The sequence below is a fragment of the Argentina anserina genome, chromosome 7 (assembly GCF_933775445.1).
Source record: "Argentina anserina chromosome 7, drPotAnse1.1, whole genome shotgun sequence".
NCBI lineage: Eukaryota > Viridiplantae > Streptophyta > Magnoliopsida > Rosales > Rosaceae > Argentina > Argentina anserina.
In genome coordinates, this window is record NC_065878.1 from 2444600 (window position 1) to 2469595 (window position 24996).

Genomic DNA, 24996 nt, shown 5'->3' on the forward strand with positions numbered 1-24996 from the left:
CACACATTCTCTTATAAAAACTCAGGTCAGATGTCACCATTTGGGAATTTGAAAATTTGGTTTAGGCTAATCATGTGGTAGTTTATTTGAATAATTAGCAAACTGATTTTAAGTGTAAGTTTAGTTTCAGAGTGTGGAACATCTTTGACTTCTGTTTACAAAGAAATGTGTTGTGCATTTATAGTTTGCATAATATAATAAGCTGTTGAATGTGCTTTAGAATGATTCTGGATTCTGATTGTTCAGAGAAGTGGGATTTTTAGAATTTTGTTGCAAATGGTGTTTGGAACATGTTTTTTGCAACTGTCTGGAAATTAAACTTAGTTTTAGAGCATGACATACATATGAATTTTGTTTCATTTGCTGCATGTGCTTCCGGGTTTCGTAAGTTGAACTTTATGAACTGTATATATCTGGAATAAACTTCCGTGTTTAATTTGTGAGAGTTTCCAGTTTGGGTTTGAGGTGTATGGTATGTTCCCTTAGGTGATCTTATTGTAGGTGAGAATGTGAAAGATGAACATTAGCAGTGGTTCAGCAAATTTTGTAAACTAAATATTTCAGAAAGTTAAAAAAGAATTGAACTCAAATCCACCTTTGCAATTTAGTAGAACTCTTTCTTCCCACTTTTATTCTTACGAAAATATTGAGAGGAATATCAGTTAGAGTCGAGAAAGGTAGCTATGCTTGTATCTTATGGTAATAATTTTTGTATGAGGCTTGCACAACAATTTAAGGCATATCATGCACCTCAGCATTTGAATTTTTTTTTATTGGTCCAGTAAAATTAGTTATTATAGTTTTCTATGGCTCTATGCTACTTCAGTTCATTGGCTATTTGGCTTAGGAATTGCAACATTGATATGGTTGCTTTCATATGTTTCGAGAGATGGAGAGCAGTTCTGCTGAAGAGCTTACTCAGGAATCAGCTATCAAAATGCAATTGGATTCCACATTGAATGTCACCAGTAAACAAAGTGCTTTAAATGGTAAGTTAATTGTTTTTAGATAATTGGTGATTTAAAAGTTTAATACACACTATATTGAGGGGTTTACCTCTTTTATAAATGTTTGCCAGTTTATTTTCCTCTTTTTTCTTTTTTATATAAATGCAGTGTGCTATCTGGTGAATTGACATTTTTTCAGGTGAAACCAGATTTTATTTGAGAGCAAAAAGAAACTATGAAGAATGATTTTTCATTGATTTGGTTGAATACAATTATCATATATACCCACAGCTGCTATACAGTTACAAGTGTGAGAATTAATCTATATGGAATACAGTAATGATAGTGGTGAATCACTCTTCTCCCGAAATACAATTTTGTGTAACTTGCTTCTCTAGGTTCCTTCTTTTTTTCCTCCTTCCTTTGTGCTTGAGGGCCCCTTTGTTTTCTTAAGTCTATGACCTCATCCTAAGATTGAGGATACAGAATGTATGTATTGTATATAGTAGTGTAAATTGTTTTATCAGCGTAACCTTTTCCAGTTTATTTCATGTCATCCATATGTGCCCTGTAGAGTGGGCAACGTGTCTGCTTCTAGGTGACGTACAGAGGTTCTTGACATGTCTATTATGCCAGTGAAAATCTGTTCTTCTGCATTTGCCTCTGATTAATCTTTCCTGCAATGATTTATGCTATTGGATGACTTTGAATTTTATCTGTCAGGTAATCATTGTGTTTTTTTTGTTTTTTGTTTTTTGCATTAAGTTGTTTGATTAACACTCGTTTCAGATCATCGTAAGGTTCAATTGTCGGATGAAGATGGATCTTCATGGTATGGTTCTGATGACAAAGTGAATGAAGCATCTGAAATGTACAAGGAATGCCAGAGGAGACATGACTAATTATGTACGGTTGTTTTACAGTCCAGAATTCTAATACTTTTTTTTTGTCTATGTTTTGTTGTATTCCAATTCAAGTGGTTCTAGTTCATCCTTAGTTTTGAAACTATGAAGATGGGATACCATCATGGTCTTATAGCAGGAAAGGCAGATTCTACTCAAGAGGGGTTAAAGCCAATATTAGCTTAATCAGTCCTAGCTTGTTGGTTTCAATCGTGTGCGAGGCATTACAGGGTGAAATATATGCAAGACTCCTGTACTACTTATCGTTAGTTCTCTATTTCACGCAATTCTTTTTGCTTGTTCAATTTATTTGTTCAACTCGTATCTTATGTATTTTTTTCTTTATTTTCCGTATTCTGGCCTAGCTTCAACAAATATGAAGTACATTGGCTTCCCATCCAGATGATATAAGGGATAAGTTGATTAAAATTGAAGAACAAAGAACTCGATTTCAGGTGTTGTTTAAATCTGTACATTCCCTTAGGTTGTTTAATGATGAAATCACAAGTAAAAATAATATAGCAAATTGCAACATCAGAGCCTAGTTCCTCTCAAGTTGACATTGAATGGTCTGGAAGAGCAAAGATCAGACCATATAGTGATCTAGGAAATTACCCTGCAAAGCTCCTTTCACTTTTTTGTTTGAAATCTGGAATCAAAGTCGAGATCCCCTGAACAGAATTTACTTATTTTGTAGTTGTTTGATACTAGTAAAAGAAAAGATTGAAAAAGAAAAAAATGTAGTATAAACCAACATTCGAGTTCAATATTAGGAGATGGAAATTGTACATTTTGAGCAGCGTTGTCAATTTTGTTGTCTTTAGCATGTGAGAATGTCAAACTGATGAACAGTGAGAACTGAACTTTAGATGATGACAGTCAGCATCATATTGCCGTATTTTTTCTATTTAAATTCACAGCGCCTATTTTGACATAGAAGATAAAATGCATCTTACAAGCAATCAATAAAATTGTGGCATGTATGACATTGTTGCCAAGTTGCTAACATGAAATAAATGGAGAACAAAGCAATCATTCTTCAGTAATAGTACAATGTGTCTGGGAGATGAGAACCCCTTACAACAGCAAAAGATTGCTGGAATTAGAACCTATAATCACACCACTCAGTTTAAATTTTCAGATGATTCAGTCAATTTTACAATTATCAATCAATCAAAAATCTGAGCGAGTGATCCCCACCAAGAGCAACAATACGCGCTACTAACATCATCATCTTTGAGAAATTTAGAAAAAAAAAACCCTTTTTTTGGTATTCAAATTGATTTATAACAATGTTTTCTCAAACAAATGAATAATAACCATAACGAGGGATGAAAAGTCTTGAATATCCTTGTTCAATTACTAAATGCAAAAATCAACCTTACGAATGAAACAAGGGTTCATTGATCAAATTTCCTATACCTCATTTTATTTGCTTTTCTGCCACTGGGCTGGGCTGGTGGGCTTTGCTGGTTTGAATTATGTGGCTGCAAGTGCGTCGTTTATTTCTGTTTAATTGGCTTCGGTAGAAACTCAGGGGGAGCTGTCGATGTCAAGAGAGAGACATAGGGAGAGAGTACCGACTTCTTTAATGGAGAACTGAGAGGAGGTGAGAGAGACTTCGTTTGTTGTTGGATCGATTTGTTTTCTCCTAGCTCAGTGTGGAATCGATTTTCGTCGGTCATCGGCACAGCAAGATTGGGTACACTTCTATTGCTTTGGTTAGTGGTGTTTCAGTTCCTTAGTTCTTCTTTTCTTCTTATGGATCGTTTCTGTAACAACATATTGGGTTGTGCTTTCATCATCACTGGAGGTAATTATGAGTTTCATCGTCACTTTGTTTCCCCTGCCTCAGATTGACACTTTTTGGATTGGTTATGAAATTGTCTGGGTATAATTGGGGTTTGTTGAATTCAAGTTTTTGAGCTTTCCAATTAGTGTTTGCTAAATTTCTGGGTGTAAGGGTCCTCTCTTTTTTCTGGGTGTTCTGTATTTTTTCTATTTTTGGTGGCTTGGTATGTATTGGTTCTCCCTGTGTTCATGAAGTTGTTTGTGTCATCATTCTTCTTTTATGAATCCATTTTGTGTATTGTCTTTTGAGTTTGGTCTGCTTAATGATTTGATAATGTTGGTGGCTTATGTGGTCGCTCTGTGTGATGACCCTTCTTCAGTTTGATTCAATCACGTTGGTGGCTTATGAAGTTGTTAGTTTGATTTGAAAGTAATCATAACAAAACCTCAGAGGATATACTTTTTAACAGTAGCATTGGATATGCAATGCAAGCATATTTAATTTTCTTGCTATTTTGTGCAGCTTCGCCTCTATCTCAAAAGTCCCAAATCAATTGGCCATCACAAAGAAGCAAACAATAATTCGGGCTTTTGTGTATCAGAGGTAAATGAACTTTAGAAATAAAGAAAATGCATTCATGCATTTTGGCATATGTTGTAGGCATAAAGAAGTGGCTGATGTAAAGCTCATATACATGAATACACTCTTGGCATCTGCAGTAAAAATGTTTACACCTTACTTATTGAGTGTTCTTACACGGAATAAAATAATGTGACAATTTGCTGGGGTGATTCAGGTTTTGGTATACATCCATTATAACTTTTCAAAAGATACAACTATATAGCTCAAAATAGATACACAAGTAAAGCTACAAACTTACTGGCAATTGACCAACTATTTAGAAAGACAGACATATATAAGGTTCCCTAATCTTTGATAACAATTTTGTTAATAAATGTTAAGGAAACATGAAGACTGATCGAGTTAGTAACGATCGAATATTAACAGTTCTCTTTTCTTTTTACTCATGCATTCTGAGTTCTGAATTTAATAGAATAACAAGTTTATCAAAGCCTCTTCTTTTCTGAATAAGTCTATGATGATTTCCAAAATACAGTGGCACCAAAGATTGGCAGTACAATGACAACACTATAAGCTGGTCATTATTAAACACCATTAGGTGGACACCTCTTCTTTTTTTTTTTGGAAGTGTCTTTGGTCTGTCAGTTATACTTCAATGTTTTCTAAACAAATTATGAAAAAAAGGTGCAGTTTGTTTGCCTGTGTACGTTGTTGCAGCCAGTCCTTACTTCTAGACTTCGGTAATATAGTTAGCTTGCCCTTTTCATTTCCCTGTGTGTTTGTTTGGTTTTTGGGGGTCGGTGATTGGACTGTTAAATTTTTCAAGTTATATGGTTTTTTGTGTTCCATAGGTTCTGTGTCTCCTGCAGTTTGGATTCCAAGTTGTTATTTACAAGAATTCGAAGGTACACTGCACATATTAACTTAACATGTTCATATTATACTATATTTTGAATTCTTATCTTTGGCATTTGAAACTTCCTATTAATTTCTTAATCTTTCCTTCTGCAATTAATTTAGAAAATAGATAAAAAAGGAACATTGTTGTCTCAACTCCTGACTGTTATAGTTGCAATTGATTCATTTGCAACTATACGTTAGGTAACTGAATCAGCGCAGATTTACTTTACAATTTTTTGTGCTCTTCTATATCTAGATTGCTAGTAACAGACCCACTGACAGTTAGCTATAGCTACTCTAATTATGCTCCTCTATATCTATATTGTTAGTAACAGTAAAAGATTTACTTGGTCGGTTTCTTTAGATGACTTAGAATTTGAGTTTCTGCCGATTTTAGCTGAAAGCTTAATTTATCGTAATGAAGTTGGTCATGAGCACCTATCTATTGCTATTAACCATTTGTGGTTACATTTTCCTTATCAATTGAATGGCTTTATGTACTTCTTTCGTTGAATTTAATCTAGGAAATAAAACATACATTGCAGTAGATCACAGCCATGTGGTAGTAGCACCCCTGGATGGTTTTTAAACATGCATTATGGAGCATTCATATGTTTAATGCTAATGTTAAAATTCTCCCGTTTTCTATTCAAGCTTTTTATTCATGTAAGTGTCAGTTCCTTTAGTGCTTTATTATTCTAGGTACATCGCACGATTTGGAACTAATCCCATCCCCCCCCCCCCCCCCAATTTTGAATCAATGCATTTTACATAATGAAAAAAAATATGCAGCTATCAAGCAACAAATTTTAACAAGCTGTGGTATTTGTATGATCACACACCAGGAGCCTTTTTAATTGAGAAATCTTCAGATTAGACTCCAGGTATACGACAACTTTATTTTTTTAACTTGAGTGTTCATGTATTACAGTGATGCTGGCTTTTTTTTGGGAAAGTAAAATTAGCTGTTATAAACTTATAATTGTCTATGCTACTTCTGTTCCTTGCGTTATTGATTGCAAATTGATTTGGGTTGCTTTCATATTTTCTTAGAGATGGAGGGGAGTTTTGCTGATGAGCTTTACTCAGAAAGTTTACAGCTCTCAAAATTGCAATTGAATGCTGCATCAAATGTCACCAGCAAACAAAGTGATTTAAATGGTAATTTAATTTTTTATTTATTTAAATATTTAGTACACACCATCTCTAGGTAGCTGTAAGCCAAAATTCACCACATATTAGGGGTTTACCTCTTTCGTTTTAGTTTGGCTGTCACTTTTCATTTTCCTTGGTGGGGTTTGATATAAATGCAGTGTGTCATCTGGTGAACCAAGTTTATCTCAGGTGAGACTAGGTTTTCTGTGAGGGTCATAATAAATTTGTTTAACTTGTGTCCTAGGGTTTTTTTTTCTTTTTCTGCCCCTTAGTTGTTCTTGAGGGCAGCTTTGTTTCCTTAAATCTATGACCCCTTGATAAATTGAGGATACAGAAATATATAAAAATCAAATTTCTATGAAAAAAGTAACTCTTTTCCAGTTTAATGCATGTCATTCATATGTGCTCTGTAGGGTGGGTATTGTGTCTTCTTCTTGATGACATACATAGTTGGTACTTGATGTCAAATAATGGTTTGGATACTAGCATGTCTAGTATGCCAATGAAATTTGTTGCTCTTCTGCATTTGCCTCTGTTTCTTGTTCTTACAACAATTATATTGATTATTGTAGTTTTTCTGATTTTCCCATGTCGTAATCTGTTCAATGGTGGTTTCAGATCATGGTAAGGTTCAGTTGTCGGCTGAAGATGGATCTCCGTGGTACAGTTCTGATGATGAAGTGAATGAAGGATCTGATATGAACAAGGAATGGCAGAGGAAACGCGATGAATTCTATACGGTCGTTCTACAGCTCAGGCTTTTTATTTTCTTCATCTATGTTTTGGTGTGTTCCGTACTAATTCATCCTTAAGTTTGATATTGTGCAGATGGGATACCGTGATGGTCTTATAGCAGGAAAGGAAGATTCTTCACAGGAGGGATTTAATATTGGCTTTAAGCAATCAGTTCTTGTCGGTTACAACTGGGGTCTTGTGAGAGGGGTTACAAGGTAATAGTATTATAAATTTATAAGGTTTTAGTATTTCTTACTCACTATTTTTTTTTCCACTCATAGTCATTGTTTTTTACTGATATCTTATATTCTTTTCCTTATTTTGGTCCATCATTAACCAATATGAAGTGCGTTGGCTTCCCTACCAGAAGGTTTAAGGGAGAAGTTGATTGATACTGAAGAACAAAGAACTCGATTTCAGGGGTTGTATGAATCCGTTCACTCCTTTTCTACAACAGATGCCCTGAGGTTGTTCAATGATGAAATCACAGGTGAAAATGATAGTGAGCGAGTTGCAATTTCAGAGACTAGTTCCTTAAAAGTTGAATATGGCTCGGAAGAGCAAAGATTAGATCATACTGGTCTAGGAATATACTCTGCAAAGCTCCAGTCACTTCTTTTAGTGTCTCCTGGAATCGAAGTCGAGACCCCCTAGAAAAGTTGGTAATGTTGTAATTATTTAACATCTGGAAAAGAGAAATTGGAAAAACTTTGCTATAGTGTAGCCAACATTTGAGTTCAATATATTGTGCACTTTGAGCAGTGTTGTCAATTTGATGATCTCTAATATTATCATGCTTTAGCTGATTTGTGAGAACTTAACCTTAGACTACGACAGTCGTGATTTTCCTGCTCTCTATCATTCTGTTTAGATTTGCAGTGTCCTCAAAGGATGCAACTTGTACGTTATTTCTTGAATTTTAGACTTGTTTGGTCCATCGTTATTGCTGAGTTGCTAACATGGATTTGGAGGCGAACACAGCAGTCATTTTTCATTTGATATGTCAAACAAGCAATAGTACCATGTCTGGGCCATAAGTGCACCCTAACAACAATAAAAGGTTGCTGGAATCAGAACGTAATCCAGCAATAATCACATCATCCAGTTTCAATTATATGATGATTCAATTAGTTTAACTAATATCAAACAAATAAACAGGATTTGATTAGTTCTCGATTCATGTGAAAAATACCAAGTAACCAAGAACAAGAATGCAACACGCCTCAAGCTCAGATAACCTCACACCTGAAGACTAAGCGAGTGATCCCAGCTGACCAAGAAGAACAATACAACAACCTCTAGGATCAGATTACTCCTCATCTGAAGACTCTAAGAGAGTGATTCACACTCGTGAATCCACCATCAATCATGAGATTATCCCCACTTATATACCTTGATTCATCACTTGCTAAGAAGAGCACAGCATTTGCAACATCATTAACTGTCAATTCCGCTCCCTGCAAATTGGCATTTCTCCCTATGAAATCCCGGAACCCTGTCCAGGCATCTTCAGTTCTCTCCTCCTCAATTAAGTGAGCCAAAGCCAAATTAGTTGCCACTGCATAAGGAGAGACACAGTTAACACGTATGCCATGAATTCCAAGCTCAGCAGCAACACTCTTTGTCAACCCCAACACAGCGTGCTTGGAACCAGTGTATGCATGCGGACCCAGGCCTCCTATAGTGCTTGCAACACTACAAAGAGAAATGATACTACCCCTTTTAAGCGGGATCATAATCCTAGCTGCGTGTTTCATTCCTTGGAAAACTCCCTTCACATTAATATCGAACACCTTCTCAAATTCAGATAAGTCTACATTGCGGATATCAGGACATGATGATCCTGATACCCCAGCATTGTTGACCATGATATCAAGTGTGCCATACTTACAGACTGTGAAATCAACTGCGCTACTAACATCATCTTCTTTTGTGACATCACAATGGAAATAACAAACATCTGCATCAGCACCAAGAGACTCGCAGACTTGCAATCCCAGATTGTCCTGCACATCAACTAAGCAAACTTTTGCACCATGTTTATGAAATAGACGCACAATGCTTTCTCCAATACCAGTGGCTCCACCGGTCACCAATGCAACTTTACCCAGTAACCTGAAGAGACATAACTCTTGAGTTCTACAGTGTCAAATTGAAATAGTATCAGTTATACAGATCCTGTTACTGCGAAAAAGATACCATATAACAAAATAGAACAAATATTGCATAGCAATTACGAACGCAAATATTCATGACACAAGAATTTATTGCATTTCTAGTACCATTGGCTTTCTTGAATGAGCCAACAACAATGAGAGAGTCAATAACACTCGAAAAAATAGTCCTGCTAAGTTCAAAATGAATCGAGCAGGAAGAAAATAGCCGAGGCAATCATCCTTAACCTCCAGGAGGTCAATCAAATTCGCTATCATCCCTATACTTCATAGCTGTTAATACTCTGTTCAATTAGGTAGAAAAACAACACCCCCCCCCCCCCCCAAAGTAATTTTTGAGGTGCTATAAGCCATACATTCTCCAGACAATTAAAACCAAAAGTTAACAGTAACTAAAAACTTGACTATTTCTGACAAAGATTCAGATGCAATCAAACATTCAAACAGTCCAGATTTCAGTTCACCAACAACGAATTCAAAGAGTTGCATATGAACAAATGATATTAAACGAAGGGTATGATTTACATATGAGTCAACACCAGCTGGTTATTCAGTAATTATTTTGGAACCAACCAAAAGCATAAGGGGAAAGTTGGAGATCACTAGTAAAGTTGATTCAGTAATTAAGCTACAGAAGAAAGACAAGAGTTGAAACATTCGTGAACTAAACTAATTAAGCAAGTGACTTGAGAACCCAGATGGAACAGATTGAACTGAACCCATGTCTTCTAGTTGGACCAATAAAAAGCAAAGCCAAATGAACTTACCTCCGGCTTGGAACTTCATTCGTGCTCATGTTGATGCTGCTCTGCTCTCGTCCTCTCTCAACCGCCGCCGTTTTATCCTTTCGGTCGGATCGGCACGTGCTATTCACACGGTTATCTGGTACGTGCCCCTCACGTGCGTCTCGGTTCATTGAGTTGGGTTTAGAATTCATACTCACTTGGCCACATTCTTCTTCTTCTGGGCAGACTGGTACCACTCTTCTTCATTTTTTTCATCTTCTTGCTTTTCAGATTCTATGTATCTGAATGAAGTTCTAGACAACTGAAAATGGCCCAGCTTTAAGTTTTAGACCATCTCCCACCATAAGTTAAAACTATCAATATACCTTACCACCACCTCTCACCATAAGATATCACACATTTTCCCAAATTTTTTTTTTATCTTATGTGAACAGTGGAATGTTATCTATGGCATTCCATTCCGTAAGGTAAATGAGTTATATTTTTTTTTATTTTTTCATTTCTTCCCAATCTATTCTCATACTTTTTCTAATACTCCAATTATATCCATTTTAATTTTAGTTACATATTAATTTTCTCCATAAATACCATGCTTATTTTTATTTTTTTACAAATAACTATTGTACTATCACGAACCTCGCAGTGAGCTCTTTCATATGAGCCCAATATTGAATATGATTGAGTTAAATTATTTTAATGTATAATAATTACTTATGATTTATAAACGATAATTAACGGCCTCTTCAAAACTGATTGATAACGATATGGCCAGGAACCGCTCCTATGTGTCTTGATTCAGCCTCGTCACCCTCTTCCAACTCTCTCCAACTCTGCTAAGAGTTGATTATTATTTGCGTAAGTGTGAAACAATAAATCTTGCTCTTGATCAAATGAAACCATGATTCGATAAAAGTAATCATCGGTTTCATTTGAAGAAAAGGAGGAGGATATATCTGAATTACTCATGACAATGGATAGAAGATAGAATTGAAATGTTGGATGAATAAAAAATGATATGATGAATATGTGTTTATATAGAATTTTCAAAAATGTCCGTTAACTAGCCGTTATAGATGTTGACAAAAAAAATTGTAGCCGTTTTTTTCAATCAGGATTCAAATAATAGTCGTTGTCATCCAAAAACCCTAAGTATACCTTACCATTTATACTTTATGGTGGGAGCTTAAAAACAAAAAGCAAAAAAGATGCCAAGGAATATGCTAAAGTGGTAAGCTATATATCACTTATACCTTACCAAGTTTATCTTATGATGGGAGATGCTCTTATGGTTATATGTGTTACCCTGTGTGATTATTTGTTCTGTTTTATTTCTCTACTTGGTATTTTTAAAATAAAGGTGGGTTCTTTTCCACAGTCATGCAAGTTTAGTGAGTTAAGGTGCAAATCAAATTTCATGGGTTCGTTTTTGTTTCTCTCAAGAACAGTGCTTTTCATAATTCGAAATACTTGCAAGACTTCAATTTGCTTGGTTTCCATTTAGAATTTCTGTTCCACAAGTTTCAATATGTGTGTATGACATTGTTTCATGACTTTGATAATAATTTATCTTGCTTTTGTTGCTTCAATTGCTAGAAATAAATGCAAAAGTTTGGAAATTTGCAATGTATTATAGCTTTGAAGGAAAAGATAATATCATTACATTGTGATTAATGTGTGATATAATGTGTACATCATGTTATCTGACACTTGATGATGTTTATTACTAGATGAAGAAGCATGGCAAGAGTAGTCTCCTTTGCCCAGCTCGATCTTTGAGTTCCTCCTCATTCCACTTAATTGGCAAGTCCAATCTTTGTTACCAACCCCAAAACTACCACGACCTAGGATCTGTTACACCCAAGTTCAAAATATCGGTATCGGTAAATATATCATTTTTTTAAGAGAGATATCGGATATATCGGAGATATATAGGGGATATTGGAAAAAATATATCGTTCATGTTCCAAAATTATTTATTTATTTATTTATTATTAAATTACATACAAACATATACAATTATTAACATTTTCTAGAACCAGAAAAAAAAACTATGTGCTTGAAAATACGCACGTTGGTTAACAAAATTACAATACTCTGCCCAAAACATACAAGTCATATAATACAAATTGTAATGGTTAACATGATAGATATATATGTCTTTCGAACTTCTGACAGTTTCTTCGAGAAGGAGATAGTAAGGATAAATCCAACTTGATGATTAATCATATACTTCTCCAAACTGACTATAATCGTAAATATGATAACCAAATTGATAGTTTGACTTCATGTGATTTGTTTGACGTCTCACTATGTTATGTGCTCAATCAATAAAGAATCAAAACTTAAGACAACTAAAATAACATTAGTAGAAATACTTTAATCATCAATGACTCCTATTGTCCTCCTCCCGCACCTATTATGTTGTTGCGCTCCATGACCACCTGCTCTAGATCCATGATTCTGATCTTAGGTAGCATGATCAAAATTATTTTTCATAAGTAAACTGCTCAAATTCTCCACCTACATAAGATTGTCCATATTCAAACCTTGTATCTCTCCACCACATTGTCGACTTTCACCACTACCAATCACCATTACCATTACCACCACCACTATCATCATCATCTGAACTATCTGGAGTTGATACGTTACCTCACACACTAGCATTATCATAATCATTTTCGGGGTCTTCAACTTCATTAGATAATACTTGTTTACATTAATTCCAAAATCAGTTGCCTTTTCTACGATGTGTGAAGGAGGGTTGTCATTTTCATCATCGAGGTCAAGGAGAGCACTTGTCACTAATATGGTTTAATTCTTAAGAGTTAAAACTTGAACCTTTACTCCTCATCCAGATTTCTTTTACGAAAAATTAAAAATTAGCCAATTGAGTGACTACTCTTCTAGTCTTCTTTTTGATATCTCTCGAGGCTCGAGGTGATTGTTAAGTTAATATTAACCTAGTAATGTTTGCCTTATTCTTATTCTTTTGCTTTATTTTTTTATATATTTATTTATTTCTTATTACGATTCATACTCATTCTAGGAAAATATGCAAATGATCGGAAACACGTCAAAAGGAGTGGATTTAGCGCACATTCTGGATTCGGGTGAAAGTTTCAAGCCAAAAAGAGCAAATGTGGAGATTTCAAAAGAAGACAAAAGTCAACGCCGGCGATGAAAATGTGGTTGCCGGAAATGGTGGTGGCTAAAGTCAATAAGTCAATTGAGCATTGATTGTAGATTTAAATTTAAATTCAAATTCAAAATAGAAGAAGACAAATGAATGAGACAATTTCAAGAACAAGATCCACAATTTGTATTTCCACATTTGTCCACCATATCTAGTCATTCATCCCCTTCCACCCTTCATTTGTGACCCTTTACCACACTAAAACTCCATGAAAACTTCATATTTTCCATAGTTTTAACATAGTTTTCTTAGGCCTAAGTCATAGATATCAAGTTGTGTAGAGAGAAGTGTAAAGTGTCTTGGGTTTTCACCAAAAACCAAAGATCTTTTACACCTTTGATCAATCTCAAACTTGTTTCATAGATTTGGGTTGGAGTAAAGAGTTGTGATAGTGTGGGGGTTTTACCAAAGCCATACTCACTTCACTCTCTTCATCATCTACTCATAGTCATCTTCAACATTTGTTCTTTGTTCCTAGATTGTGTAGATAAAGTATGGTGTTCATGGAGTTCTTCCTTTGTTAGAACCCATTAATACCATACTTAGAAGCACTTTCTTTCTTATTACATCTTTGTGGGTAGTGAATCTTTAAAGGTACAGTTTGGTATCCTTTGTACCAAATCCTTGGTAATCTCTTCTCTCTTTACTCTACTTATTTTTTGATGTATTTCATTTTCAAGGGTTCGTTGTATTTAATGGGTTGTGAGAAGTTGGATTTGAGGCTAGGTTAGCCATAGTCAAACTCATGTGCTAATGAATTTATTTTACTCTTAATTGATGTTGATGCATGTTGAATCTATGGGCTTCTATACTTAAAATGCTTACTAAATGTGTTGCTAGTTTTGTCACCTAGAAACATATTTAGGTAATTAATGAATCGGAACTTAAACTTGACAACTTCTTGAATCCGTGAGCATATGTAGCCTTTATGTGGTGGCTTAGTGTTTCTTACGGGAAATATTAAGTTGCTTGGATTTCTTACCTTGAACTTAATGTTTGTGTCATGAGTGTAATTACTCTAAGGGGGCGTTATGTTTGTGATACATAGTCCACTTGTATTATAAGGTAATATAATTGGGACTAAAGTTGTGTGATTTAATTTGGTTCCAAAAGACTTTGTTAAATTGCATGATTAGTTGGTTTCTTGGTAGCTTCACCAAAGCACTAGGGAGAAGTTTGTCAAACATGTTTATGCATTAATCTTGAGTTACTTTTGTGCATGAGTAAGGCTAGGTGCAATGCCTAAGTCTCTACTCCTCTTTTGATTCTATTTCTACATCACCTTTCTTTGTTGTTTTTGTGCAAGAATTAGTTTGCTTTGCTTAATTTTAAAATCAACCAAACCGATTCACTACCACTTGTTAATACCATCTCCATAACTCTTAGCTTCCAAAGGGCTAAGGTTGTGAACTTATAAAAAGTTAGAATGCATGTTTTTCTAATTTTTTCTTGTAGAAATCTAGTTAGAGTTGAATTTCCCCCAATCCCTTGAGTACGATACTCTACATTATCTATTACTAAAACTTGACCTCCTATACTTGGGAGTAGGTAGCTTCACACACAAATACACATACTCATACTTAAGTGATGCAACCAACAATGATTAATTAATCAAAAACTCATCTCCGAGAGTCTGAGACATCCTCAAGTTGAGATAAAAAAATTTAAATAAAATTTTTCGGATATTTCTCTAAAATATTGAAGATATATCGGATAAATCGTAAATATTGGAGAAATATCAGAGATATTTTATGTTATCGGAGAAATATTGTAGATACGGGAAAAAATAAAGATATTTACCCCTAAGATATATCATTTTTTTTAAATGAGATATCAGAGGATATATCAGAAATATCGAGGAGATTTTGAACCTTGGTTACACCCTTGAACATGCCACAAGCATATTAGCCTCACTAGGCAACAAGAGGCAGAGTGATTAGCTTCACTCGGAGAGACAAGTTGCGGGGAAGTTAGCCTCGCTACAATAGCCAAGTAAGGATAGAGTCAAGTGCCAAGCAATACAGGAGGTTGTAGGGATATGAGCCTCGACAGATGCAGGCATATTAGCCTCACCAGCATGCAAGGCAGACCGCGAAGACAACTGCTGAGGATAGGCTAGACATTAGCCTCGCTAGCATAACCAGTGGGCTGCATATTATCCTCGCTAGCAAAGAAGTGGGCAGATTTGACTAGGCATTGACATGGACGTCGCTAACAGACCTCGGCAAGCACTAGGCAGGCAGTTGGCCGGATATTAGCCTCACTGCCATGGAGCAGGCGTATTAGTTGCGGAGAGATTAGCCTCACTAGGCAGTTGCAGACCATGCAGGCAGATTAGCCTCGTCAGCAAGCAGTTGTGGGAAGATTAGCCTCGTCAACAAGCAGTTACAAGAAGATTAGCCTCGTCAGCAGGGGAAGTTGCAAAACATGAATAATGGCAATTACCTAAGCAGTTACAAGAGCTTTTATGAGCCCCTGAAAATTTGTTTATTTTTTCCGGTATTGTTGTCACGTTAACCGATATTTTCCTAAGATGTCAATTTTTTTGTTTATCATTTTTGTGTTAAACTACACGTCATCACAAGCGTGGGGGTATTCGCGGAATATTTTCCGTACACTCGGTTAATTTTCTACGCATTTACGAAGTTTACGATTACCTAAGTCACATTTTCATAAATTACACTTTTTACATTTTTAAATCAGCCATTGATCTCCATCATTTGACATTTGATCTCCGCCGTTGATTTTAAAGTAAAAGGAGAGCCTAGTGTCACATCCCGCCAAACTTAGCCAAATTTTACCTTGAGCATTTTTGAAGCAAGCATGTCACAAGGAAGGTTACGGAAGACACTTGAGTATTCTAGGCGGATCCGAAAAATAGTGGAACTCTTTGGAAGTTCATAGAAGGCTCTAGAAGGCATTGGAAGTCTCCAGAAGAATGGGAAAGCCTTGGGACATCTCCGGATTTCTCTAGAACCATGGAGAGGCTAAGGGAGCAAGACCACTCCGGAAGTCTCTAGAATACTCAAGGTGCATCTTAGATGTGTGTAGACTTGTATAGAATTCTCTAGAGTCATCTACACTTGTACATAGTCCTAGAATTCTCTAGAACTATAGAGGTAGGATGAGGAGGCCTATAAATAGCAAGGCACCTCTCACATTTGAGGCATCAAGCAAGAAGCCATCAAGCATACTTGTAAGCTTTCTTTTTTTGTTCAATACAAGTTCTCTTTTGGAATTTTCTCTTTGACTTTCAATTGTTCTAGCAGGGCGATTACGAGAGTAAGGCTGACTTAGCATAAGGGACTTGCTAAAGCTGCACGAGTAGCATAACAAAGGAGTAAGCTCGTGACACTAGGGTGGGCTCTCCCACACACAAACCTCTCCCTCATTTTCTTTTTCTTTTCCTTCTCTCTTTTCTTTCTGGGGGGGGGATGGCTGTCTCTCTCACGGGTCTCTCTCTCTCTCTCTCTCTCTCTCTCTCTCTCTTCTCTCTGTTTGAAACATAGAAACCCAAAAATTGCAGCGCCTTGACCGCCGCCTAGCGTCGCAGTCCCGTCACCAATGGCCACAAGACCTCCACCAAAATCTTTCTTTCATTCTCCTCTTCAAAACTCATTTCATGCATGTGGGATTCAACCAAATTTTGTGACAAGACTTTGAGGCAGTGGGAGTGCCTCACCGAGTTTTGAAGCTCCGACGAGCTTTCTTGTCATTGTGTTGGTAAGCACGGTCATTGAACTTCATACCGAGCTTGATTATGTCCTTAATTTCATTAATTTGAAACTGATTTTGGATTTCCCTCCCCGTTTTTCTCAGTTTTCCTCCACCGCAACCATTCGAGCTCCTACGAGACCCATCTTGGAACCTAGGTGATGGGAAGAGCTCGGAGAGGACTTATATGTAAAGTAAAAAATCCTTGGAGCAGCGCCGACGATCAAGGTTGGAGCACAGAGGCGCAGCAGCTCCGATTGGAGGATCGTTGAGGTATTAAACGTACCCCTTTCTCTTCAATTTTAGTGTGGTTGAGATCGTTGTGTTATTGCGATGCCTTCTATGTAATGGCATGTTGAGTTGGAGGAGTGTAGTTGTCGGATTTTGGCCAAAAACCGATCGGAGATCATAGGTTGAAAACACTAGTTTTTACCGAGAGAAGGTTACCCTTTTCACCTTTTATTGCTATAAGAAATGACGGTTTTACCCCTGTAGTGTTTGGTATTTACTATTATGCCCTTAGTTCCCATTTTATTCTTACGTTGCTACCTTTGGAATTTGTATTTATTTTCTATATTTTTCGTGTGCTCCTCATTTCTCATTGTCCTTGGTTTATATTTTTATTCAGCCTTGTAGTTTCGTGTTGATAGGCAGTCGACTTTGACGTGTCAGTTACTTATTAATTCAGGGCTACGGCGAATACTGTTGTATTCCAGTCCCGGAAATGGTCCCGGGGTGTGACACAAATTGTCACATCCCGGGACGGCTCCGCCGTAAGTCGATATTGTCCATTTTGGGCCTAGCCCTCACGGTTTCGTTTATGGGAACTCACGAGCAACTTCCTAGTTGGTCACCCATCATGGGATTGCTCTAGCCCGAGCAAGCTTAACTTCGGAGTACACATCCCCTCTGAAGCCATTGAGCCCCCAAAAGGCCTCTTGTTAGATGGAGATGGGCATATAAGGCACAGCACCCCCTCTCCGTTAGCCGATGTGGGATATTACAGCTTTATAGGAGGTTACTTGGCTGCTTAGTGGGCGGTTATTCATGGGCAGTTGGAGCATATTGTGGAGAGGTTATTCAAGGGCAGTTGGCGCACATTGTGGGGCAGTTGTGTAACACCCCGAAATTTAGTATATACTATTTAATATTCTAATGTTATATCAACTTAGAATTAATTCAATTTTTCTTCTAATATTTCTCTTTAGAAACCAATGATGATAAGGTTCATACTTTCAAAGATAGAAAATTTCTTTTTGTAAGTATTAGACCACGATTTGAATACGTTAGCTCATATTCTTGCGTATACTCGATACTTTGTAATCGAGTTTAAGACTAATACTAATAAATGTGTTTGTTATATTAGTGTTATATAGTGAAAATATATTAAAAACCTTATGAACGAACTATACTAAATTCCTTTACTTTATAGAATAACACATATAAATATGTTTGTTATATATATATATATAATCTTTATGCCAATATGTTTTGAACCTAGCTGATTTATTTTTATGTTTTACCCCATCACACTATTTCTTTTTATTTGTCAATAACCACACTAACTAACTAGGCCATCATTCAATATTATTTATTGAGAATGGTAGTGAGAATTAAACTTTAGTGTTCCTTCTTGACCTATTCATAGTTGTGAGCTGCCTCAAGTTTTCTTTACAGTTCAAAATCAGAAATCAAGCAAGTCTAGAGTTCTCTTAGTTGATAGAAAACTCAACCATCCAATGTTTCTCAAACTAAAATTACAGTCTTCACTCTTTCTCTCTTAAACAAGTTTCTTATTTACTAAAGTAATCCAACTTTGGATCCACATCAAAATCCTCATTTCACCCCTGAAATTTCAAGGTAAGTACATCTTACATCCTTATAATCTTTTGTCTTTTAAGATTTATCAAAATGCATAGCTAAGGATAAAATGGGAAAATCCATGTTTTGGTAAGAGTTACATTTTCGTATTTTATAACATCAGAGTTTGTCCAATGTAACAATAGTATTAAATTCCTCATGAAAAATGCTTCAATTTAGGTTTTTGAATCACTCAAAAGTGTTTAGAAATGAAGAAGTTATGACTAATCAAAGTTAGCATTAATAAACTCACTGAAAATCTTTTGTAACATTCACAACTTTAAAAACTCATATCTCACTCATTTCTTAACCATTTTCCACAAACTTTATATCAAATTAAATTATAAGACCTTTTAATCTGGAAAGTTTCAGAAGAAATGATAAAATGTTTGTTACAAGTAGAATATATAGACATCTAAGATGATAACTTGATGATCGGTTTCTGCATTGCTACTGTGTTTGAACTTTTTTGGACTCAATGACTTTGAACTGGACTGTATGACTTATCCTATTGGATTCCTTACGAAAAATCCTTGAACATAGACTCCTCACTTGCTTAATTTAGATGTTTATTGATTGAGTTATCGATACGGAAAGTTGACGGACTTTGACACTATTATTTGAATGACAATTGCTACTTTGGACAAAGACTTTCCTTATTATGAGAGAAATGACTACTAATAATTTGACTACTAACTAATATTATCGAATTACTTTTAATTTAAAATACATTTACTTTATTTACACATTTACTTTCAAGTTTATTAACTTGTTTATTTCATGCATACATTGAGTTATTGATAAGTATTTATATCTTGGTATAAGATTATTATTTTTTTATTATTTAAATATTTTCTTAATTACTAAATTTTGTGATATTTTATTGACGTTATTGAGTTGGAGGTGTGAAGCCGGGTGATTAGTACTACCCCGTGCTTAAGTAAATTGCTGATAAAATTGTTTTGTGCTTTATGAGTTAGCATTGGGCCCTAGTCCCTACAGATAGTGCACTATTATACTCATAGGAGAATTGACCTTGAGTATACATACTTTGGTGTTAGTCTCGGTATGTTGAGGCTTATCCGTGTTTTGGGTAAACGTGAACCCTAACATGTGACTTTATAATTAATTACCAGTTTCCTTGAAAATTCACACAATTGATTGAATATATTAATGCTGATATATATATATCTATATGTATAAGTAAGAATTCGTGTGACCAAATACATCTGGTTCTTGGTATATATTTTACTTGGTTGTTCATATTTGAATTTCTCATTAGCCAAATTATTATAAGAATGTATCATGTACTTACTTGGTCTGCGTTACTCATGATGCTACACAATCTTATTTTCAGGTAATGAGTAGATGCTTGGGAAATGGGATGAATCTACTAAATAAAATGATGGTTTTTCGAGACAATAAATGCGAGACTCATGTATCTTCGCTAAATTTCAGTATTTCTAAATCTAATTTATTGTAAAATAACTCTGATTATGTTTCCTATTAAAAGTATTATTCAGACATATATATCTATCAGTTTTATTGAGGAAATTTTATTGGCTTTAAGGTCACACCTCTATTTAGGAAACCATATTTACATATAATAGTGGTCTCGAATTTGGGGGCGTGACAAGTTGCATACTTTGGCCAAGCATGCCACATCATTTAGGAAGTTAGTTACCTAGTAGTTGGGGTTGTCCACTACACCTACAATAAAGGCATGTATGTCATGTGTCCTAGGGAAGTTGAGGATGTCAACTTCCATATTAGATGTAGGTATAAATAGTTAGAAGTCTTGAGCATGAGACTTTGGGGTTAGACAAACTATTGTAAAGATCCATGCTAGGTTTTAGATTGTATTCATAAATGAGAAAAGTGTGATAGGACCACAAAGTGTGACGTTCTTAATGTGTATATGCCATATTCTTATGCTTTGATACTTCTTATTTAGTTGTTTTAGGTTAATATTTGTCATTTGTATGTTTTAAGTATAGCTATGCTGAAATTGAATGAATTGATGATGAAATTGTGCTAAGTGTTAGAAATCCTTATTGAGCTAGGATTCCTTACTCGACTAGGACTCTACTTTCCTATTTTCATTCTTTCCTATTCCTTAATCGTCGATTTCTTTTCAGGAAAGACAAATCATACTTGGAAAGGAAGTAGTGATGCCGTGATGGATTCCTAGTGAGACAAAGAAATCATATCCGAGTTGAAGAAGGAAAAGAAGAGGCCGGCCTAGCTATTCCTAGTTGAACATGGAGAGATGCCGTGCAGCCCATATGTGTCTCCCTATTGGATTTGGTTTCCTACATCAAGTTAGATTTGGAGTACATGAATCAAAATCCTTAACAAAGAAGATTTCAGCTTCCCAATTGGATTCTATCTCCTAATTGGGACAGCAAGAGGGCTTCATTGACTGCTATATATAGAGGCTCGGCCTCCTCATTCATTCATCATCAACCTTGCACAAAAGCACATGCCATAGCTCTGCCGAATCAGTCCCTCATCCACCAAGAAATCCTAAAACCGAAATTCATCTTTTTTCCATCCTTTGGATCTTCGTTTGCTTGGAATAAACCCCATAGGATTATTTCAAAGTGTAATTCTATGATCTTCATGTTTTATTTCGGTTTTATATGTTTTTGTTCTTGGATGATTTCTGTTTTTGTTTTGTTAAATTTTAATTCAATCTTGTCTATGAGATAGTTGTAACTTTCGAATTGTGTAATGATATGAAGATTTCGATTTTTCTTCAATGATTTCTGTTTTGATGCCGTGAGTTCATGTTATATGTTCTTGATGAAATTTCGGTGTATTCTTATATTGCATGTGTGATTAAAACAAGTAGTTGATGTTGCATATGTTAATCATTCAAAGCTAGTAACGATTATGATACAAGTAGTGGATTAATTGTTCTTTGGTTTTTCCACCGAATTTGATTCTAAGTTCGGCATTGGATAGGTGCTTTAAACATGTTGATTTCTCTATGTGATACGTAATTGCATGATGAATTGGTATGTTAGATTTCGTAGCAAGACAAGTAGTTAAGCTCGGATATATCCATGTATTAGGAACCAAGTAGGAACTTGATGCATGATCAAACTTAGTTTGAACCTTGATACCTACGGCATGAACAAGATTGAGAATAGAATTCGATGGCTTTGTTCTTACATGATTTGTTTGGTGATTGCTTATGTGTTGGTTGGTTGATCACATGTATATATTAGTTTAGGTTTTATATTTTCTGTTTTGATACCAATCCTATATATCAAACTCTTTTATGTATTTATGAATTCGTGTTAAGTGTTGTGGTCCTAAGCCCTGGCTGGATCCCCAATTTGTGAACGATACCCTCTTACTTTATACTACTAATGATGCGTACAGGGTTAAATATTAATGTCGAGTAATCGAGCAACCATCAAATGGCGCCGTTGCCGGGGATCCATAGAGAATGATCCCTAACTTTTAATATCAAATTCTTGTCTATATTGTACATTTGTATATTCTTATCTTGTTTCGTTGTACATATAGTATTATATCTTAGGTTGTTGTTTTGGTGCTTGAGTGAAAGATTGTTGTAGGTTGTAAATCGAACGGAATAGGTAAAATCCTTTTTTTTAATATTAACTTTAACCCTTCATGCTAGCTCTCGGGTTTGCATGAGGTCAAGGACGGCTTTTATTAACACTTGGAAATTTGTCTAACACACAAGGTTAAGTCCAGCTGAGTAAGGGGCACGCTCTCTTATTACTCTGGTGCATGGGGCCAAAATTGGATCTTAGAGAACTACTGACTGACATATATCTCGGTGATGGAGTCGATAGGGAGTTCGCTCTCCGTAGTTCCAAAAATGAGTCCTACCATGTTCACTATCTCTAATTGAGCTACATGGCCTTCTGAAACAAACACTTGATCTTGTGTCTAGGCATCCATACTTAGGCCGCACGTCCACCTTGGTTTACAATTTAGAATCAATCGATCATTCAATCATTGAAACAGCAAAAAGAACTTGTGAATTGTATGAACTTTTGTAAACGTAAAGAACTAACTCTTTGTAAACTTGACAATATAGTATCGTGCCTCTTCCATAAGTGTGCGTGTTTATGATTAAGGAAGGCACGATTTGTATGTGTTCATTGTGTATTCTTCAATGCTAACTCTTTAACTTTCGTGTCATAGGAACTATGCATGTCCGAAATATCTAAGAAAACACAAGAGCTTAAGGATCGAATTCAAGCACTTAGAGATTTAAACAACTCTTTCACGAGTGGACCCTTAGATTTCGAAACATCTCCAAGCAATTCAATCTTATACTCTTCACCTAGATCAGAAGAAGAAGAGGACTTTTCCTTCCCCTTCATCTTCGATTCATAGCTAGACACAATTGCGGGCCGTGACATAATTCCTATTGGTGCTTCAATGGCACTCAAGAATGCATTCATCCCCACCACCCCTGAATCACCTTCATGCATTGCTTTCACTCCACCTGATGAAGCTAACTTCTCCATTCCAGTTCAATTGCTTGGGCAGCTGCCTAAGTACTCTGGTTCCTCAATGGAAGATCTTAATGTTCACCTTAGGGAGTTCTTGGACATTTGCAAGCTCCAATCGATTCATCATCTTTCTCAACAAGGGTTGAGGTTGCTTTTGTTTTCATTTACCCTTAAGGATGATGCTAAGCGTTGGTTGTACTCTTTGCCTGCAGGAATCATCACCACATGGGACGAAATGACTAGGAGGTTCTTGAAGCAATTCTTCCCTGCTCAACTCATGAAAAGACTTAGGAGGGAGATTCAGAACTTCACTCAAACTGATGGTGATTCACTCTATCAGTCATGGGAGGAATTTCAGGAACTACAAAGGAAGTGCCATCACCATGGTATTTCGTTGGATGACTTGGTGAAATTCTTCTATGAAGGACTTGACACCACCAATAAGAGCATGGTGGATTCGGCATGTCGCTTCACATTCATGAACAAGACCGGTCAAGAAGCTTACACCTTGATTGATGACTTGGCTGACAACAATCGCCAATTTAGTTCCAAGGAGAAGAGATAAAGCAAAAGCGTGGGGTGTATGATGTTGATGCAAGAAATCAGATGGATACTTTAGAAATGAAACTTGACGTCCTAGTCAAGGCATTCAATAGTTCGAGAATCATCACTCAAGCATGTGGCATTTGTTCTTTCAAAGATCACACAACTGAAAATTGTCCAAATGGTGCAATGACTGAAGAAGAGTTGAACTTCATAGGGCAACACAGGCCTAGGTACGATCCTTACTCGAACACATACAATCCTGGACTTAGAGATCATCCCAATTTTCGTTGGAACAACAATGCTCAACCGTCTAATGCTCAAGGTCAAGGACCTCGTCCTTCAGGTTTGTTTGTGAGGCCTCAGGTACCTCAAGGTTTTGTTCCCTTTTAACTCTAATGTTCATGGTTCGAATAATGCATCAGCACCTAACTATGATGAACTTTTGAAGTCCCTTGCTCAAGGGCAACAGAATTTAAACTCTGCTACTCAAGCTTTAGTTACAGGTCAACAAGCTCATTCTAAGGACATAACCGAGCTTAAGAAGCAGATGGGACAAGTGATCGACTTCATGGGCAAGATCCATGAAGGAGGAAAGTTACCGAGCGAAATTGAGCCTAATCCTAACGTGAAGGCCATGATTACAAGAAGTGGGAGGATCTTGGATGCACCATTGCAGTAAAACAAGAAGGCCGTGCCTTCTAAAGGACAAGAGGCCGAGAGTTTCAATGTCAAGGACTTAGAGAATGACCCTGCCTCCTCTAAGGCTAATGATGCCGTGCCTCTACCCCAAGGAGATCACGCCATGCATGACAAAGGTAAGGATCCTAACTCTAGTGGTTTAGTTTCCACTAATGATCTTCCTCGTGTTCCCTTCCCTAGTATATTTGCAAAGCAAAAGAAGGATGACTCTGATCAAGCCATGCTCGATATCTTCAAGAAGGTGGAAGTGAACATGCCTCTTATTGAATGCATACAACAAAATCCTAGGTATGCTAAGTTGTTGAAAGAATTGTGCACCAATAAGAGGATGACTCGAGAGAATGAGGTTGTCACAATGAGTGAGACGGTTTCTGCCGTGCTCCAAAGGAAGCTACCACCAAAGCTTAAGGATCCAGGGAGTTTTTCTATCCCTTGTACAATCGGAAACATGACATTTGAAAAGATAATGCTAGACTTAGGTGCATCTATCAATGTAATGTCGTACTATATCTATAAGGACCTAGGTCTAGGTGATTTGAAACGTGATAA

General features: G+C 36.2%; 2 protein-coding genes and 1 non-coding gene across 12 annotated transcripts; 1 reads left to right on the forward strand and 2 right to left on the reverse strand.

Annotated features, from left to right (window-relative positions):
- The first annotated feature begins 3402 nt into the window (after positions 1-3402).
- Positions 3403-7814, forward strand: LOC126803331 (uncharacterized). Of its 9 annotated transcripts, none has more exons than XM_050531127.1 (8): positions 3556-3662; positions 4164-4244; positions 5075-5128; positions 5916-6007; positions 6177-6284; positions 6897-7018; positions 7107-7228; positions 7361-7814. In XM_050531127.1, the coding sequence occupies exons 5-8, from the start codon at positions 6179-6181 to the stop codon at positions 7665-7667; spliced, it is 657 nt and encodes a 218-aa protein (XP_050387084.1). In that variant the 5' UTR covers positions 3556-3662; positions 4164-4244; positions 5075-5128; positions 5916-6007; positions 6177-6178; the 3' UTR covers positions 7668-7814. The 9 variants fall into 9 exon arrangements, with proteins under 9 accessions (XP_050387081.1, XP_050387085.1, XP_050387087.1 ...); XM_050531126.1 differs by having other exon boundaries at positions 5969-6007; XM_050531124.1 differs by lacking the exons at positions 3556-3662; positions 5916-6007 and adding an exon at positions 3403-3551.
- A 304-nt stretch (positions 7815-8118) lies between these two features.
- LOC126803329 ((+)-borneol dehydrogenase 2) lies at positions 8119-9990 on the reverse strand. 2 transcript variants are annotated; one of them, XM_050531122.1, is made up of 2 exons: positions 9955-9990; positions 8119-9128 (listed from the first exon to the last, which is right to left on the reverse strand). In XM_050531122.1, the coding sequence occupies exons 1-2, from the start codon at positions 9981-9983 to the stop codon at positions 8330-8332; spliced, it is 828 nt and encodes a 275-aa protein (XP_050387079.1). In that variant the 5' UTR covers positions 9984-9990; the 3' UTR covers positions 8119-8329. The 2 variants fall into 2 exon arrangements, with proteins under 2 accessions (XP_050387079.1, XP_050387077.1); XM_050531120.1 differs by having other exon boundaries at positions 8119-9152; positions 9955-9989.
- A 13495-nt stretch (positions 9991-23485) lies between these two features.
- Positions 23486-23592, reverse strand: LOC126804178 (small nucleolar RNA R71). Its single transcript, XR_007673138.1, has one exon. It is a non-coding gene; the product is annotated as a small nucleolar RNA R71 (small nucleolar RNA).
- Between the last annotated feature and the right edge of the window lie 1404 nt (positions 23593-24996).

What these genes read in the sequence shown, in the direction of transcription:
- LOC126803331 (XM_050531124.1), top strand. Translation starts at nt 6,179, where the DNA reads ATGGAGGGGAGTTTTGCTGATGAGCTTTACTCAGAAAGTTTACAGCTC. An exon ending in CAAACAAAGTGATTTAAATG is followed by an intron (nt 6,285 to 6,896) that starts GTAATTTAATTT and finishes TGGTGGTTTCAG; the next exon opens with ATCATGGTAAGGTTCAGTTG. An exon ending in AACGCGATGAATTCTATACG is followed by an intron (nt 7,019 to 7,106) that starts GTCGTTCTACAG and finishes GATATTGTGCAG; the next exon opens with ATGGGATACCGTGATGGTCT.
- LOC126803329 (XM_050531120.1), bottom strand. Translation starts at nt 9,983, where the DNA reads ATGAGCACGAATGAAGTTCCAAGCCGGAG. An exon ending in AATGAAGTTCCAAGCCGGAG is followed by an intron (nt 9,153 to 9,954) that starts GTAAGTTCATTT and finishes TTGACACTGTAG; the next exon opens with AACTCAAGAGTTATGTCTCT.